General features: G+C 43.9%; 2 protein-coding genes across 2 annotated transcripts in view; both read left to right on the top strand.

Moving 5' to 3' along the window:
* FBXL19 (F-box and leucine rich repeat protein 19) overlaps positions 1-4,620 on the top strand; it is a 34,616-nt gene extending 29,996 nt beyond the window's left edge. The window contains exon 12 of the transcript XR_012220531.1: positions 4,486-4,620. The gene's annotated coding sequence lies outside the window, so the exon portion shown is untranslated. The remainder of the gene's footprint in view (positions 1-4,485) is intronic.
* A 2,744-nt stretch (positions 4,621-7,364) lies between these two features.
* On the top strand, positions 7,365-8,660 carry LOC141050639 (cardiotrophin-2-like). The gene is made up of 2 exons (XM_073547225.1): positions 7,365-7,406; positions 8,157-8,660. Exons 1-2 carry the CDS (start codon positions 7,365-7,367, stop codon positions 8,658-8,660), a joined length of 546 nt encoding a protein of 181 aa, XP_073403326.1.
* Positions 8,661-14,805: the final 6,145 nt, after the last annotated feature.

The raw sequence follows: 14,805 nt of genomic DNA on the forward strand, positions 1-14,805 counted from the left end.
TAGGGGGAGCTCCCTGTATTCAGAGATACATGATAAGATTATGTCTGCAGCCACCACTAGGGGGAGCTCCCTGTATACAGATACATAAGATCCTGTCTGCAGTCACCACTAGGGGAAGCTCCCTGTATACGGAGATACATGGTAAGAACCTGTCTGCAGTCACCACTAGGGGGAGCTCCCTGTATACAGATAAGAGGATAAGATTATGACACGAAAATGTCTGGGGGGAAACAGGTGTTTGTAGCAGATTGAGGTGTTAGTGGGGACAATGGAGTCAGGAGGGCACAGAGGGGTCTCTAGGGGTATTCAGACGTGTAGAACTGACAATTTATTCTGTCGGAGTAGAGGAGTTCAGAGTGGCACAAGTGTGTGGAGAGGACTCAGGAGTCTGGCAGGAGTTTAAATTCTGGAGACAGAGTCTTGAGAGTATAAAGGGATATATAGAGGACAGACGGGTCTGATGGGAGACAGGGAAATAAAAGTGTAGAGGTACCGAGACATCTTGAGGAGAAAGGGAGTCTGGGGGAAACAGGTGTCTGGAGTGGACCATAGAGTCTGAAGAAGACCTAGATGGTCAGAAGACACAAAAGAGGTGTCTGGAGTTGACAGAGGAGTCTAGAAAGCACAGAAGGGTCTGGACATCGAGTCTCATAGTAGTTGGAGTCAGGCGAAGGACAAAAAAGTCATGAGGGACAGAAAATCTGGTGTGTATACCCGGGCATAAAGGCGAGATAGATGTCTAGAGTAGACATATTTGCATGGAGGGGTCAGAGGAACCTCGAGAAGACAGTAAGGTCTGTAGTAAACAGGGAAGACTACAGAGGACAGAAGAGTCTGGAGAAACAGGAGCGTCGAGTCAGCGATGGAGTCTGGAGGGGATAGAAGGGTCTGAAGAGGTCAGAGGAGTCGTGAGGGAGGACAGAAGACGGGGGACAGAGGAGTCAACTAGGAGTTGGGAGTCGGGCAGAACATAAAAGTGTAGAAGGACAGAGAAGTCTGAAGGAGGCAGGGAGTCTCAAGGGAACAGAGGAGTCTGGAGGGGACAGAAGAGTCTGCAAAAGACAGACGGGTCTGGAGTAAGCAATGGAGTCTGAAGGAGACTGTCTGGCAGCAGCTTACTCCCATTTACTGAGAACACATTGTCCCACCCTAAATGTATATGGGGTCATAAAAGATCGCTGTCAGCATTGTGAGATTTTGGCCTCTTGGTAGGATGACAATATTCCGGGAGCTGTAGATGCAGCCGCTTGACATTGAGATCAGACAGGATGTGCGGCTGTCATCACATCAGTCACTCAGCCATGTTGGGTCCCGGCAGGCAGCGATCGGCTCGTCCTGTTTGTGTATGACTGGAGGATGAATTCCTGCAGGACGGTGGGGGGGGGTGTCGTCACAGTGAGTCAGGCAGCTCTGATAGCGGGTGACATCATGTTTTGCTTCGCAGTCTTGATTTCTATTATTCTATGCTGTGTCATAAAAGCTGGAGAATTCCCAATGTGTCACCCCCCCCACAGACGCAGCTACGACAGGACGCCCCCTCAAGACGTCTGCTCTCCCCCTACACATTATTATGGAGGGGCTTCTCCTGGGTGTATTGGAAAGTGTGGCCCCTTGTGGCTGATCCATACCTTTGGGGGTCCCGATGTAGAGGGGTGGGCACCGTTACCCACAGATTCTACCTCCATGTTACATTGTTGCATAAGTCCGCCAATACCATCTTTCTTGATCGAGGGTCCTGCCACCAAGGGTAAAGGGAGGTGAGGACAACCTCCGCCACCGCCGACAGCACCCCAGAGTGTGAAACTGGTGTCAGACCTATGACCCCCTAACTGCTGAAAAACTGCAACCCCAGACAGGAGACCACCACATGACTAAGGCGGAAAGTTTGTGCACCCCGGATTGGCATTCACGCGGCTCTGCAGCCTCCATCACCCCGTGCCATGACTGACGCAGCGGTTGGTGGCGGTGGCACTTATCACCCGCCCGTATCAGGTAGCGATTCATGGGACGTCAGGCATGAAGTGTAATTACATGTTTCACGTGTGTACGTGTGTTTTACACCACGTTTGTGCCAAATCCCTGGGGGGGGAAGGCGGGCGACTCATATAATACCTCCTAGGGGGGTGAAGGAGGGTAACCCAACTCCTGCAGTGCTTCATTGTCTTGGCACCACTTCCGTCAGCAAGGTGACAGCTCTGGGGGGTGAGGGCCGAGGAGATGGCGCGAGTCACTGGTCCGGTGTATTTGGGCTTCTTTGGATGGGTCACCTCGCCGCCCCCTTTACATATTTTCACCTCGAGTCAGCGCCTGATTCTCCTCCTCCTGGATTTCTTAGAAGGAAGCAGGAATCACAGCCGTGGAGCGGAGAATGGGGATTCCTTTCTGAGGCAGCACGGCAGGGGGTGTGTGACGTCTACAGATTACTACACCGGGAAAAGGACATGGGGGGTGGAGGGGACAGGTATAAAGGCCGCTCACCTGCAGGGCAGGTGGAGCACTGGTACAGGGAGCTGATGCAGGATGCTGGCAGGGGCAGGTAAGTCCCATCTCCATACAGAGAGGATGAATGAAAGTGGTGGGACTGCGCTCACTGCCCACATGGTGGGACTGCGCTCACTGCCCACATGGTGGTACTGGGATCACTGCCCACATGGTGGTACTACGCTCGCTGCCGACATAGTAGTACTGCGCTCACTGCCGACATGGTGGTACTATGCTCGCTGCCGACATGGTAGTACTGCGCTCACTGCCCACATGGTGGTACTGCGCTCGCTGCCGACATGGTGGTACTACGCTCACTGCCCACATGGTGGTACTGCGCTTAATGCCCACATGGTGGTACTGCGCTCGCTGCCGACATGGTAGTACTGCGCTCACTGCCGACATGGTGGTACTACGCTCACTGCCCACATGGTGGTACTGCGCTCACTGCCCACATGGTGGTACTGCGCTCACTGCCCACATGGTGGTACTGCGCTCACTGCCCACATGGTGGTACTGCGCTCACTGCCCACATGGTGGTACTACGCTCACTGCCCACATGGTGGTACTACGCTCACTGCCCACATGGTGGTACTACGCTCACTGCCCACATGGTGGGACTGCGCTCACTGCCCACATGGTGGGACTGCGCTCACTGCCCACATGGTGGTACTGGGATCACTGCCCACATGGCGGTTTTGGGATCACTGCCGACATGGTGGTATTGGGCTTACTTCCAACATGGTGGTACTGGGATCACTGCTGACAAGGTGGTGCTGATAATGGTACTGTGGTTACAGCAGACATAGTGTTGCTGTGCACTATTACTATGGTGGTACCGTGCACTATTACTATGGTGGTACCGTGCACTATTACTATGGTGGTACCGTGCACTATTACTATGGTGGTACCGTGCACTATTACTATGGTGGTACCGTGCACTATTACTATGGTGGTACCGTGCACTATTACTATGGTGGTACCGTGCACTATTACTATGGTGGTACCGTGCACTATTGCTATGGTGGTACCGTGCACTATTGCTATGGTGGTACCGTGCACTATTGCTATGGTGGTACCGTGCACTATTGCTATGGTGGTACCGTGCACTATTGCTATGGTGGTACCGTGCACTATTGCTATGGTGGTACCGTGCACTATTACTATGGTGGTACCGTGCACTATTACTATGGTGATACCGTGCACTATTACTATGGTGGTACCGTGCACTATTACTATGGTGATACCGTGCACTATTGCTATGGTGGTACCGTGCACTATTGCTATGGTGGTACCGTGCACTCTTACTATGGTGGTACCGTGCACTCTTACTATGGTGGTACCGTGCACTATTACTATGGTGATACCGTGCACTATTGCTATGGTGGTACCGTGCACTATTACTATGGTGATACCGTGCACTATTGCTATGGTGGTACCGTGCACTATTGCTATGGTGGTACCGTGCACTATTGCTATGGTGGTACCGTGCACTATTACTATGGTGGTACCGTGCACTCTTACTATGGTGGTACCGTGCACTATTACTATGGTGATACCGTGCACTATTGCTATGGTGGTACCGTGCACTATTGCTATGGTGGTACCGTGCACTCTTACTATGGTGGTACCGTGCACTCTTACTATGGTGGTACCGTGCACTATTACTATGGTGATACCGTGCACTATTGCTATGGTGGTACCGTGCACTATTGCTATGGTGGTACCGTGCACTATTGCTATGGTGGTACCGTGCACTATTGCTACGGTGGTACCGTGCACTATTACTATGGTGGTACCGTGCACTATTGCTATGGTGGTACCGTGCACTATTGCTATGGTGGTACCGTGCACTATTGCTATGGTGGTACCGTGCACTATTACTATGGTGGTACCGTGCACTCTTACTATGGTGGTACCGTGCACTATTACTATGCTGGTGCTCTGTATAATATCTTAGCCACTAAACTGTGTATATATTTACATTCTCCATCCTCTGTGCAGTGTTCGTGGCGTTTGGTGTTGTTGCGTGGTATCGCGGATCGGCCGCCCTTCCTCTATCAGGAGAAGAGATCATCACCAGAATAAGCAGTTTGGCTTCTTTATACCAGAGCAATGCGACTGTGGTGCTGAACACATATGTAAGTGAACCCCCTGCAGTGTGTGACAGCATGTTCAACAGTCTCTGTATGGGAAGGTTGTCAGTGAGTCCACTCCTCCATTATTATCATTCACAATCCACAAGGTTGGTATACATATATAATTCTCCCCGGAAGAGCTCACAATCTAATAAAAACCTGGCATAATAAGCTGGGGTCTCTGCAAGAAAGCAAGTAACTAACATAAGTCAAGATAATAAGCTAGTGTCTGGGATTATTAGAATGTGAGAAAGTAAGCTAGGGCCTAAGATAATAAGTGAGAACCTGAGATAATAAGCAAATACTTGAGATAATCAGTTAGATCCTGTGATAGCAAGATTTTGAAATAATAAGTTAGGGTCTGAAAATAATAAGTAAGAGCCTGAGATGATAAGCATAAAACTGACTTATTAGGCTAGATCCTGAGATGATCAGAACCTGTGATTATTCACATCAGACTGAGATAATAAGAACCAAAAGATAGTAAGCTAGGGCCTGGGATAATAAGTGAGAACCTGAAATGATAAGCAAAGGATTGAGATATTAAGCTACAACCTGGGATAACAAGTGCACAAGATAATAAGCTAGGGCCTGAAATAATAAGTAAGAATCTGAGATAATATCTGATAAAATAAACTGAGACCTTAGACTTTAAAAACCTAAGATAATAAACTATAGCATAAGATAATAAGACTCTAAGATAATAAGAGAGGTCCTGACTGCGATAACAAGCAAAGATCTAAGATATAAAGCTAGATCTCAAGATAACAAGTAGGAACCTAGACTAATAAACTAGATCCTGAGATAATAAGTAAGAACCTGAAAAAAATAAGCAAAGACCTGAGATATTAAGCTACTTCCTGAGATAATAGAAATTTGAGATAATAAGCTAGGGCCTGAGATGGTAAGTAAAAATCTGAGCTAATATATGAGGACCTGAGATAATAAGCTAGGGTCTGAAGTTATAAGAACCTGAGATATTTTTCTACAGTCTAAGATAATAAGAATATTGGATAATAAGATATGACCTGAGATATTAAGCTACATCCTTGAATAAGAACTACATGAGATAATAATCTAGGGCCTGAGATGATTAGTAAGAATCTGAGATAATATATGAGGACCTGATATAATAACCTAAGATGATAAGCTACAGTCTGGGATAATAAGAACCTAAGATAATAAGCTAGGGTCTGAGATAATATGTAAGAAGCAGAGATAATAAGCAAAACCCTGAGATATTAAGCTATATCCCAAGATAACAGGTATCTGAAATAAGCTGGACCTGAGATACTATGTGAGGACAGGAGTTAATGAGCTATGGCCTGAGATTATAAGAACCAGAGATAATTAACCAAACCCTGAGAAAATAAGAACCTAAATCATTAATTGTGTGAGATAATAAGTAAGACCCTGTAAAATAATAAAACCTAAAATATTAAGCGAGATGCAGAAATAACAAGAACTCAAGATAAGAAGCTTGGACCTGAGATAACAATTAAGCAAGTAAAAAGCTAGGATAATAAGCTAGGGTCTGAGATAATAAGTAAGGACCTGAGATAACACGTAAGGCCCTGAGATAATAATATGTGGCCTCAGGTTATAAGAACCAGAGATAATTAGCTGCAGCCTAAGATGATAAGAACCTGAGATAATAAGCAAGGCCCTGATATAATAAGTAAGAACATGAGATAATAGGCAAGAACACGAGAAATGTATCTAAATCCTAAAATAACAGGAACTCAAGTTAATAAGTTAGGGCCTGAAATAACGACCAAAGATACTAAGTTAGGTACTGAGATAATAAGTAAGAACCTGAGATAATTAACTATGACCCGAAGTAGCAAGAATTCCAGATAAAAAAAACTAGGGCCCGAGATAACAAGTAAAGAACTGAGATAAGGTCTGAGATAATAGATGTGAGCCCGAGATAATAAATTGGTGTGAGATAAAAAATGTGAGGCTGAGATAATATGCTAGGACCTGAGATAATAAGTAAGAAGAACCTGAAATAATATGCAAGGCCAATAGGCTAGGCCCTGAGATCAAAATTGAAAGCCTTAGATAATAATGGAGAACCTAGGATAAGTAAGGACTTGTGATGATAGGTAATAAATAAGTCAAGGCCTGAGACAAGAATCTGGGAAAATAAGCACTGATTCTGAGATAGTTGAGGGATCTCAGATAATAATCTAGGGAGGTGAGAAAAGAAGCAAGGTCTGTGAGATAATAAGCATGGGATGATAGAATAGTCTTAGAAAATATGTGGCATGAGAGTAAACAAAAAATGGCTCTGAAACAATAATCAGGAGCCTAAGATAAGCTAGGGACTGTAATAATAATTAATGGTCGGAGATAACATTCAAATGATCTGAGATAATAATCTAGTGCCTGAGATAATAATCTAATTATCTGAGAAAATAATTACAGGCTTGAGATAATGAGTGATCTCAGATAATAATCAAGGGCCTATGATTATGAATGAGGAATCAGAAGAAAATATACCAGGGCATGAGATAATAAGCAAGTGCTTTGAGATAATAAGCGATATTTGGAATAATATCATTCTAAGAAATTAGCCAGGGTCCGAGATAATAATCAAGGGCTCTGAGATAATGATTGAGGACTATGAAATGTAGAGAAAGGGCCTGAGATAATAAAGGAGGGGTCCAAGATAATAAGCAAGTGGTCTGTGATCATAAGCGAAGGTCTGAGATAATAAGCAATGGCTCTGATATAAGTAGGATGAGAGAAGATGGGCGAGAGCCTGAAATAATAATTGATGGTGTAAGATTAGAGCTGAGATGATATCCACGGTTTGTGTGATAATAAGGAAGGGCTCTGAAGTAAGGTCTGTACATACCATGGAGGCAGAGCAGGCAGATGCAGTGATGGACCCATCCCTGGTTGCCTCCTTTCTCTTTGACACTGGTTGGAAGAATATGGAGGAACTTCATTTTTTAACACGAGCATGGTGATGGGGAATTGACCTATTGGATGAAGGAAAAAGATCAGCGGCGCTGTCCTGTGACATATAGTGTGCCCGAGGAAGGAACTCCAGACTAATCCAAGTAGAAACCTCAGCACCACATTTCTCTGTCGCATTTCACCACCACATTTCCCTGCCGCATTTCAGTACCACATTTCCCTGCCGCATTTCAGTACTACATTACCCTGCCGCATTTCAGCCCCACATTTCCCTGCCACATTTCAGCCCCACATTTCCCTGTCCTGACGCATTTCAGTACCACATTTCCCTGCCGCATTTCATCACCACTTCTCCCTGCCTTGCCGCATTTCAGTACCACATTTCTCTGCCGCATTTCAGCCCCACATTTCCCTGCCCTGATGCATTTCAGTACCACATTTCCCTGCCCTGAGCATTGCAGCACATTTCCCTGCTCATTTCTATTGGTCATGGGTGGAGGGGGCTAAGCCTGTCATCCACACACTTGAGGAGCCCTTTGACCTTTGTTGTGACCCTCTGTCTTGTGGCTGGTTCTCATCCCAGTCCTCTCTGTGTTTTCTCTCCCGCAGCTTCAGCACCAAGGCTCTCCGTTCAGCGACGATAACTTCAGCTTCCCTTCCTGGTTTGAGAACGGTCTTCCCACCGCTGCCATGGGCTTCAGGGCCTGGAGATGTCTATGTCCCAGTGACCGTCTTCTACTGGCCAGACAAGCCTTCTCCACCATGTCAGAGTTCTTCCAGCTGGTTCGCGATGAACAGATGACCCTAAACCCATCGGCGGCCTCGCTCCACCAGCTCCTGGAGATCGCCCAGATATCCTCAGAGGCTTTACTCAGTAACCTCAACGATGCCATGTTCATCCTGGGCTACCAGCCTCCGTCCACCATGGCCGAACCCCTGAGCTGGACCTCTACAGACGAAAACACCTTCAAGAGGAAGGTCCGGGGCTACGTCCTGTGCAGAGAGTACAAGGACTGGCTGATGAGGGTGCCCAAAGACATGGACATACTGAGGGCCACCAGGAACAAGAGAGAGACTTTCGGGCAGAGCAGGAAGGATTGTTGCCACTCGTAGAAGATGGCGAAGGAGACCTAAATATCCTAAAGTATGAGAAGCCAAAGGTGGACCCTACATGATGGCCAAAGCCAACACGGGGCCCATCCAGGAGACAACAGTCAGAAAGTGTGATACAGTCTCAGAGAAGTTTTCTGCTCTTTAGCCGATGCCGCCAAGTCTCCATCCTACGTGTCTCCAGAGCGGCCACCACTTGTCACATCAGGACCATTCGAGAACCTCACGGGGCCCATCCAGGAGACAACAGTCAGAAAGTGTGATACAGTCTCAGAGAAGTTTTCTGCTCTTTAGCCGATGCCGCCAAGTCTCCATCCTACGTGTCTCCAGAGCGGCCACCACTTGTCACATCAGGACCATTCGAGGACCTTATGGATTCTGTGCTGCACTTTGCCAGATCTACCACCAGGGGGCATCAGCTCATTTACCAATCCCAAGCTCTTGCCTGTTGGTCCAGAGCTCACACATGGTTGAGTCTGTATGTTCTCTGTGTAACCTCTAAATAAGGACTACAAGCCCCAGCAAGCTTCTCAGGACTGTGGGAGAAGAAATGAGATTTAAATGTATCAAAATGTAGCTTGCTGATGTTCTCATTCTATGATGTCATCAGCAGCGGTGATGTCACTGGTGTGCAAGGCTCCTGTGAGTCAGTAGTGAGTGGGCTACAACAGGGGCTTCCTGGCGATTACATCATCCGACCAATGGAGAATACTGCAGAAGATTGCAGGTTGCTCCCAGAATTCCTTTCTAGTTCCAGGAAATCCTTACCCCTTACAGTAGTGAAAATCCCTGCAGGGCTCAAGGCATGCTTGCACTTGCAGTACTACAGTCATGGTGTAAGACCTGACTAGGAGCTCCTTACATACACAACCCTCTAGTAGTGGGGCACTGTAATATTCACAGGCCTTACAGTGAGATAGTAAGTCAGAATTCAGAGGTAATAAAAAGAAGCAATTACTGTATGAGGAAATGCTACAAGGACTGCGAGATAATAAGCAAGGGCTCTGCGAGAGTAAGCAAGAGCTGTGACAATAAGACATCGGATACTTTAAACAAGGACTGTAGGATAATAAGTGAGGACCGAGATCAAATGTAAGAGTTCCGAGATAATAAGCATGGGCGCTGATATAAAAAGCTGTGAGATAATAAACAAGATCTGTGAGACAATATGCGAGAGCTGAGGGATTATGAGTGAGGCCTATGAGACAATAAGTAAGAGTATCCAAAGTAATTAGCGAGGGTTATTAAGTAAGCGATCTGGGATAATAAAAGAGAGCTGCAAGATAAAAAAAAAAAGAAAGGGTAAGAACTCTAAGATAATGAGCAAGTGCTGTGGGATATTAACTGAGGGCTGTGATATAATATTTAAGAGACCTGAGATAATAAGCGAGGGCTGTGAGATAATATGAAAGAGCTCAGAGATAATAAATGAGGGCACCTTAAATAATAAGTACGAGCTATGGGATAATAAGTGAGGGCTATGAGATAACAAATAACAGATCTGAGATAATAAGAGATATGGGATAATAAGCAAGAGCTGTTAGGTAATAAGTAAGGGCTTTGTGATAATAGGTGAGTATTATGAAATAATAAACAACACCTCTGGGATAATAAGCAAGGGCTGAAAAGTAAGAGATCTGAGATAATAAGTGAGCGCTATGAGATAATAAATAACAGCTCTGGGATAATAAGCAAGAGCTGAGAAGTAAGAGTTGTGAGATAAGTGAGCGCTATGAGATAATAAATAACAGGTCTGAGGATAATAAGCAAGCGCTATAAGCAAGCGCTATGAGAGCTGTTAGGCAATAGGTAAGAGATCTGGGATAATATGTAAAGGTCATGAGATAAGTAATCGCTCTGAGATAATGAAACAATAAGTGAGGGTTGTGAGATAATAAGAGCACTGAGATCATAAACAAGGGCTATGGGATAATAAGTGAGGCCTGTTACACAATAAGTAAGATGTCTGAAACAATAAATAAAGGCTGTGGGATTAGAATAGAGGACTGTGAAATAACTGAGAGCCTTGAGATAAAAAGTGAATGCTGTGGGATAATAAGTCAGGGCTCTGAGATAATACTTAATATCTCAGAGATAATAAGCAAGGGCAATGAGATAATAAGTTAGAGCTTCAAAACAATGAGCCTGGAATGATCTGTAATAAATACAAGCACTAAGTGTTTATTTAATATTTAATATTTTTATATTTTTTTTAGTAGATCCAGAGGTTTGAGCTGTATGAAGAATTATATACGTTTATATACCGGTGATGCCACGAGTCACCAGTGCACTATATTTATATCCATTCGCTGCTGTGTAAAACTATTTTTTACTTATGACTTTGTACTATTTATACTGGGAGGTTCACATGACGCCAGCGGCGTGCGGACTGCGGCCATGTTCTATTTTGTCCGGACCAGAGTATTTATATTATTTATGTCATTAAACTGATTATTTATTTTTAAACTGAATTATAAATTATTGTAAAAACTGTAAAAATAAATAAGTTGTGACTTTTATAATAGTCATCGATGATTTTATTCTTATATCTTGTGTAAAAATGTCTGCCACATGAAGAAAGTAGTAATATTTTGAGATAATAAGTCAGTTCTCAGAGATAATAAGGATAAGTCAGATCTCTCAGATATTGTCTCTGAGGTAATAAGTCGGTGACTGAGATGGCAAGTTCTTTCTATGAGATAATCAGCTTTTTTGAGATAATAAGTCTGTTCTCTAAGAGTAAATATGTTGTCTGAGACAATAAGTTTGCCAAGATAATATATCAGTGTTTTGAAGCAATCAATCAATTTTCTTATGTAAGTTGATTTTTTTTTTTTTTTTAGATAATCAGTTCCTTTCCTAGGATAACTGCATTTTTAAGATAATAACTCTATTCGCCAAGATAATAAGTCTGATTCTGTTCTTTCAGGTTAGTCAGTCTTCTCAGGTAATGCCAATTTTCTGAGACAATAAGAAAATATCTGAGATAATATCTCTGTTCTCTAACACAAGTCAGTTCTCTTAGATGATAAGCAAGTGTCTGAAATTAAAAGTGTGTTTTGAGATAAGTCGGGTTTTTCATAGATAATAGGTCAGCTCTCTGAGATAATAAGTTAGTCTTTTGAATTTATCTGTCCTCTTAAAGGTCAGTTCACTGAGATAATAAGCAAGTGTCTGAGATAAAGTCTATTGTTTGCGGTTGGCAGGGCTTGGGGAAAATTTGTTTGTTAATGAGATAGTGAGTTCATTTTCTGTGATAATTCATCCAAACTTTGAGATACTAAGTCTGTTTTCTGAGAGAATAAGCAACAGCTTTGAGATAAATTAGTTTTATGAGATAAACAAATGACTGAATTAAGTTGAATGTGATAATAAATCAGTTCTCTGTAATAATTGTCTTGTCCATTCACTGACTTTAGCGGAGATAATAAGTCTGATTTATGAGATAACAGGTGAGTTAAATGAGATAATAAGCCTGATCTATGAGGTAACAGGTGAGTTAGCGAAAATAATTAGTCTGATTTATGAAATAACAGGTGAGATCTGAGATAATAAGTCTGATCTATAAGATAACAGGTGAGTTAGCAAAGCTAATAAGTCTAATTTATGAGATAACAGGTGAGATCTCTAAGATAATAAGTCTGATGTATGGTATAATAGGTGTCATGGTTTGAACAGGGTTCTTGCACTGCACTCACAGGGTTAAGTGTTCATGGCCTCTTTCTGGATCTGGGAGGGGTATTTATACTCACTCTTTACCAGGCTTCCCTGTCAGTTATACTGTTGTTCTGGTGTGTCTGACCCCTGGTGTGAGTGTATTCTGCGTTGCTTGTTTGCTTCCCGTGTATGACCCGGCCTGTTCCCTCACTCTGTACTCCGTCTCTCATTTTGGCACTATTGTCTTCTCCGGTTCTGACCTCCTGGCTTGGCTATCGTTACTCCGTTACAGTTTGTCCCTATTGTACCGTCTATTGCCCGTTCTGGTTTTCTGACCTATTGCTACGTCCTGACTATCCATTCTGTCTAACCCTTTGGTACTGTATTGCTATCTCATTCTTCGACCCAGCTTGATCTGGTTTCTGTCTCTGTCTATGCCCCTTGGTAACATTGTCCAGTAGTTACCTTTCTAGGAGTTTCCCTGCAGCTCCTGGCTCAGTGGCGCTTTGGCCACGCCCCCAGCAGTCACGTGCTTCAGGTCCTGTGAGCTTGGAGCATGTATTGTCACCACTGAGACCCCGCTCCGCAGGTATCTTTGTGCACAGTCTTTGTACTCAGGACACGCGCACTGGCTCAGTGAGCAAGTGCAGTGCGGTCTACCTGACAATAGGTGATAAGATAATACAATGCCTTGCCAAAGTATTCGTCCCCCTGGAACTTTTCAGCCTTTCCCCACATATCATGCTTCACACATAAAGATACCAAATGTAAATTTTTGGTGAAGAATCAACAACAAGTGGGACACAATTGTGAAGTTGAACGATATTTATTGGTTATTTTAATTTTTTTTGGGAAATTCAAAAACTGAAAAGTGGGGCGTGCAATATTATTCAGCCCCTTTAATTCTTTGTTGCGCCACCTTTTGCTGCGGTTACAGCTGCAGTCTCTTGGGGGATGTCTCTATCAGTTTTGTACATCGAGAGACTGAAATTCTTGCCCATTCTTCCTTGGCAAACAGCTCGAGCTCAGTGAGGTTGGATGGAGATCGTTTGTGAACAGCAGTTTTCAGCTCTTTCCACAGATTCTCGGATGGATTCAGGTCTGGACTGTGACTTGGCCATTCTAACACCTGGATACGTTTATTTGTGAACCATTCCATTGTAGATTTTGCTTTATGTTTGGGATCATTGTCTTGTTGGAAGACAAATCTCCGTCCCAGTCTCAGGTCTTTTGCAGACTCCAACAGGTTTTCTTCTAGAATGGTCCTGTATTTGGCTCCATCCATCTTCCCATCAAGTTTAACCATCTTCCCTGTCCCTGCTGAAGAAAAGCAGGCCCAAACCATGATGCTGCCACCACCATGTCTGACAGTGGGGATGGTGCGTTCAGGGTGGTGAGCTGTGTCACCTTTACGCTAAACATATCGTTTGGCTCTGTTTCCAAAAAGTTCAATTTTGGTTTCATCTGACCAGAGCACCTTCTTCCACATGTTTGGTGTCTCCCAGGTGGCTTGTTGCAAACTTTAAACAACACTTTTTATGGATATCTTTGAGAAATGGCTTTCTTCTTGCCACTCTTCCATAAAGGCCAGATTTGTGCAGTGTACGACTGATTGCTGTCCTATGGACAGACTGTCCCACCTCAGCTGTAGATCTCTGCAGTTCGTCCAGAGTGATCATGGGCCTCTTGGCTGCATCTCTGATCAGTCTTCTCCTTGTTTGAGATGAAAGTTTAGAGGGATGGCCGGGTCTTGGTAGATTTGCAGTGGGATGATCCTCCCTCCATTTCAATATGATCGCTTGCACAGTGCTCCTTGGGATGTTTAAAGTTTTGGAAATCATTTTGCATCCAAATCCTGCTTTAAACGTCTCCACAACAGTATCACGGACCTGCCTGTTGTGTTCCTTGGTCTTCATGATGCTCTCTGTTCTTCAGACAGAATCCTGAGACTATCACAGAGCAGGGGCATTTATACGGAGACTTGATTACACACAGGTGGATTATATTGATCATCATTAGTCATTTAGGACAACATTGGATCATTCAGAGATCCACAATGAACTTCTGGAGTGAGTTTGCTGCACTGAATGTAAAGGGGCCGAATAATATTGCACGCTCCACTTTTCAGTTTTTACATTTCCTCAAAAATGTAAAATAACCAATAAATATCGTTCAACTTCACAATTGTGTCCCACTTGGTGTTGATTCTTCACCAAAAATTTACATTTGGTATCTTTATGTGTGAAGCATGATATATGGGAAAAGGTTGAAAAGTTCCAGGGGGCCGAATACTTTTTCAAGGCACTGTAAGTCTGATCGATGAGATAACAGGTGAGTTAGATGAGATAATAAGTCTGATCTACGAGCTAATAGGTGAGATCTCTGAGATGATAAGTCTGTTCTATGAAATTAGAGTTCTCTAAGATGATAAGTCTCTTTCTCAGGGATATTAGTTCAATTTTCTGAGACAATGGGATAATAAATCAAAATT

The sequence above is a fragment of the Dendrobates tinctorius genome, unplaced genomic scaffold, assembly GCF_039654945.1.
Source record: "Dendrobates tinctorius isolate UK_male_01 unplaced genomic scaffold, ASM3965494v1 ptg000152l, whole genome shotgun sequence".
In the NCBI taxonomy this organism is placed as follows: domain Eukaryota; kingdom Metazoa; phylum Chordata; class Amphibia; order Anura; family Dendrobatidae; genus Dendrobates; species Dendrobates tinctorius.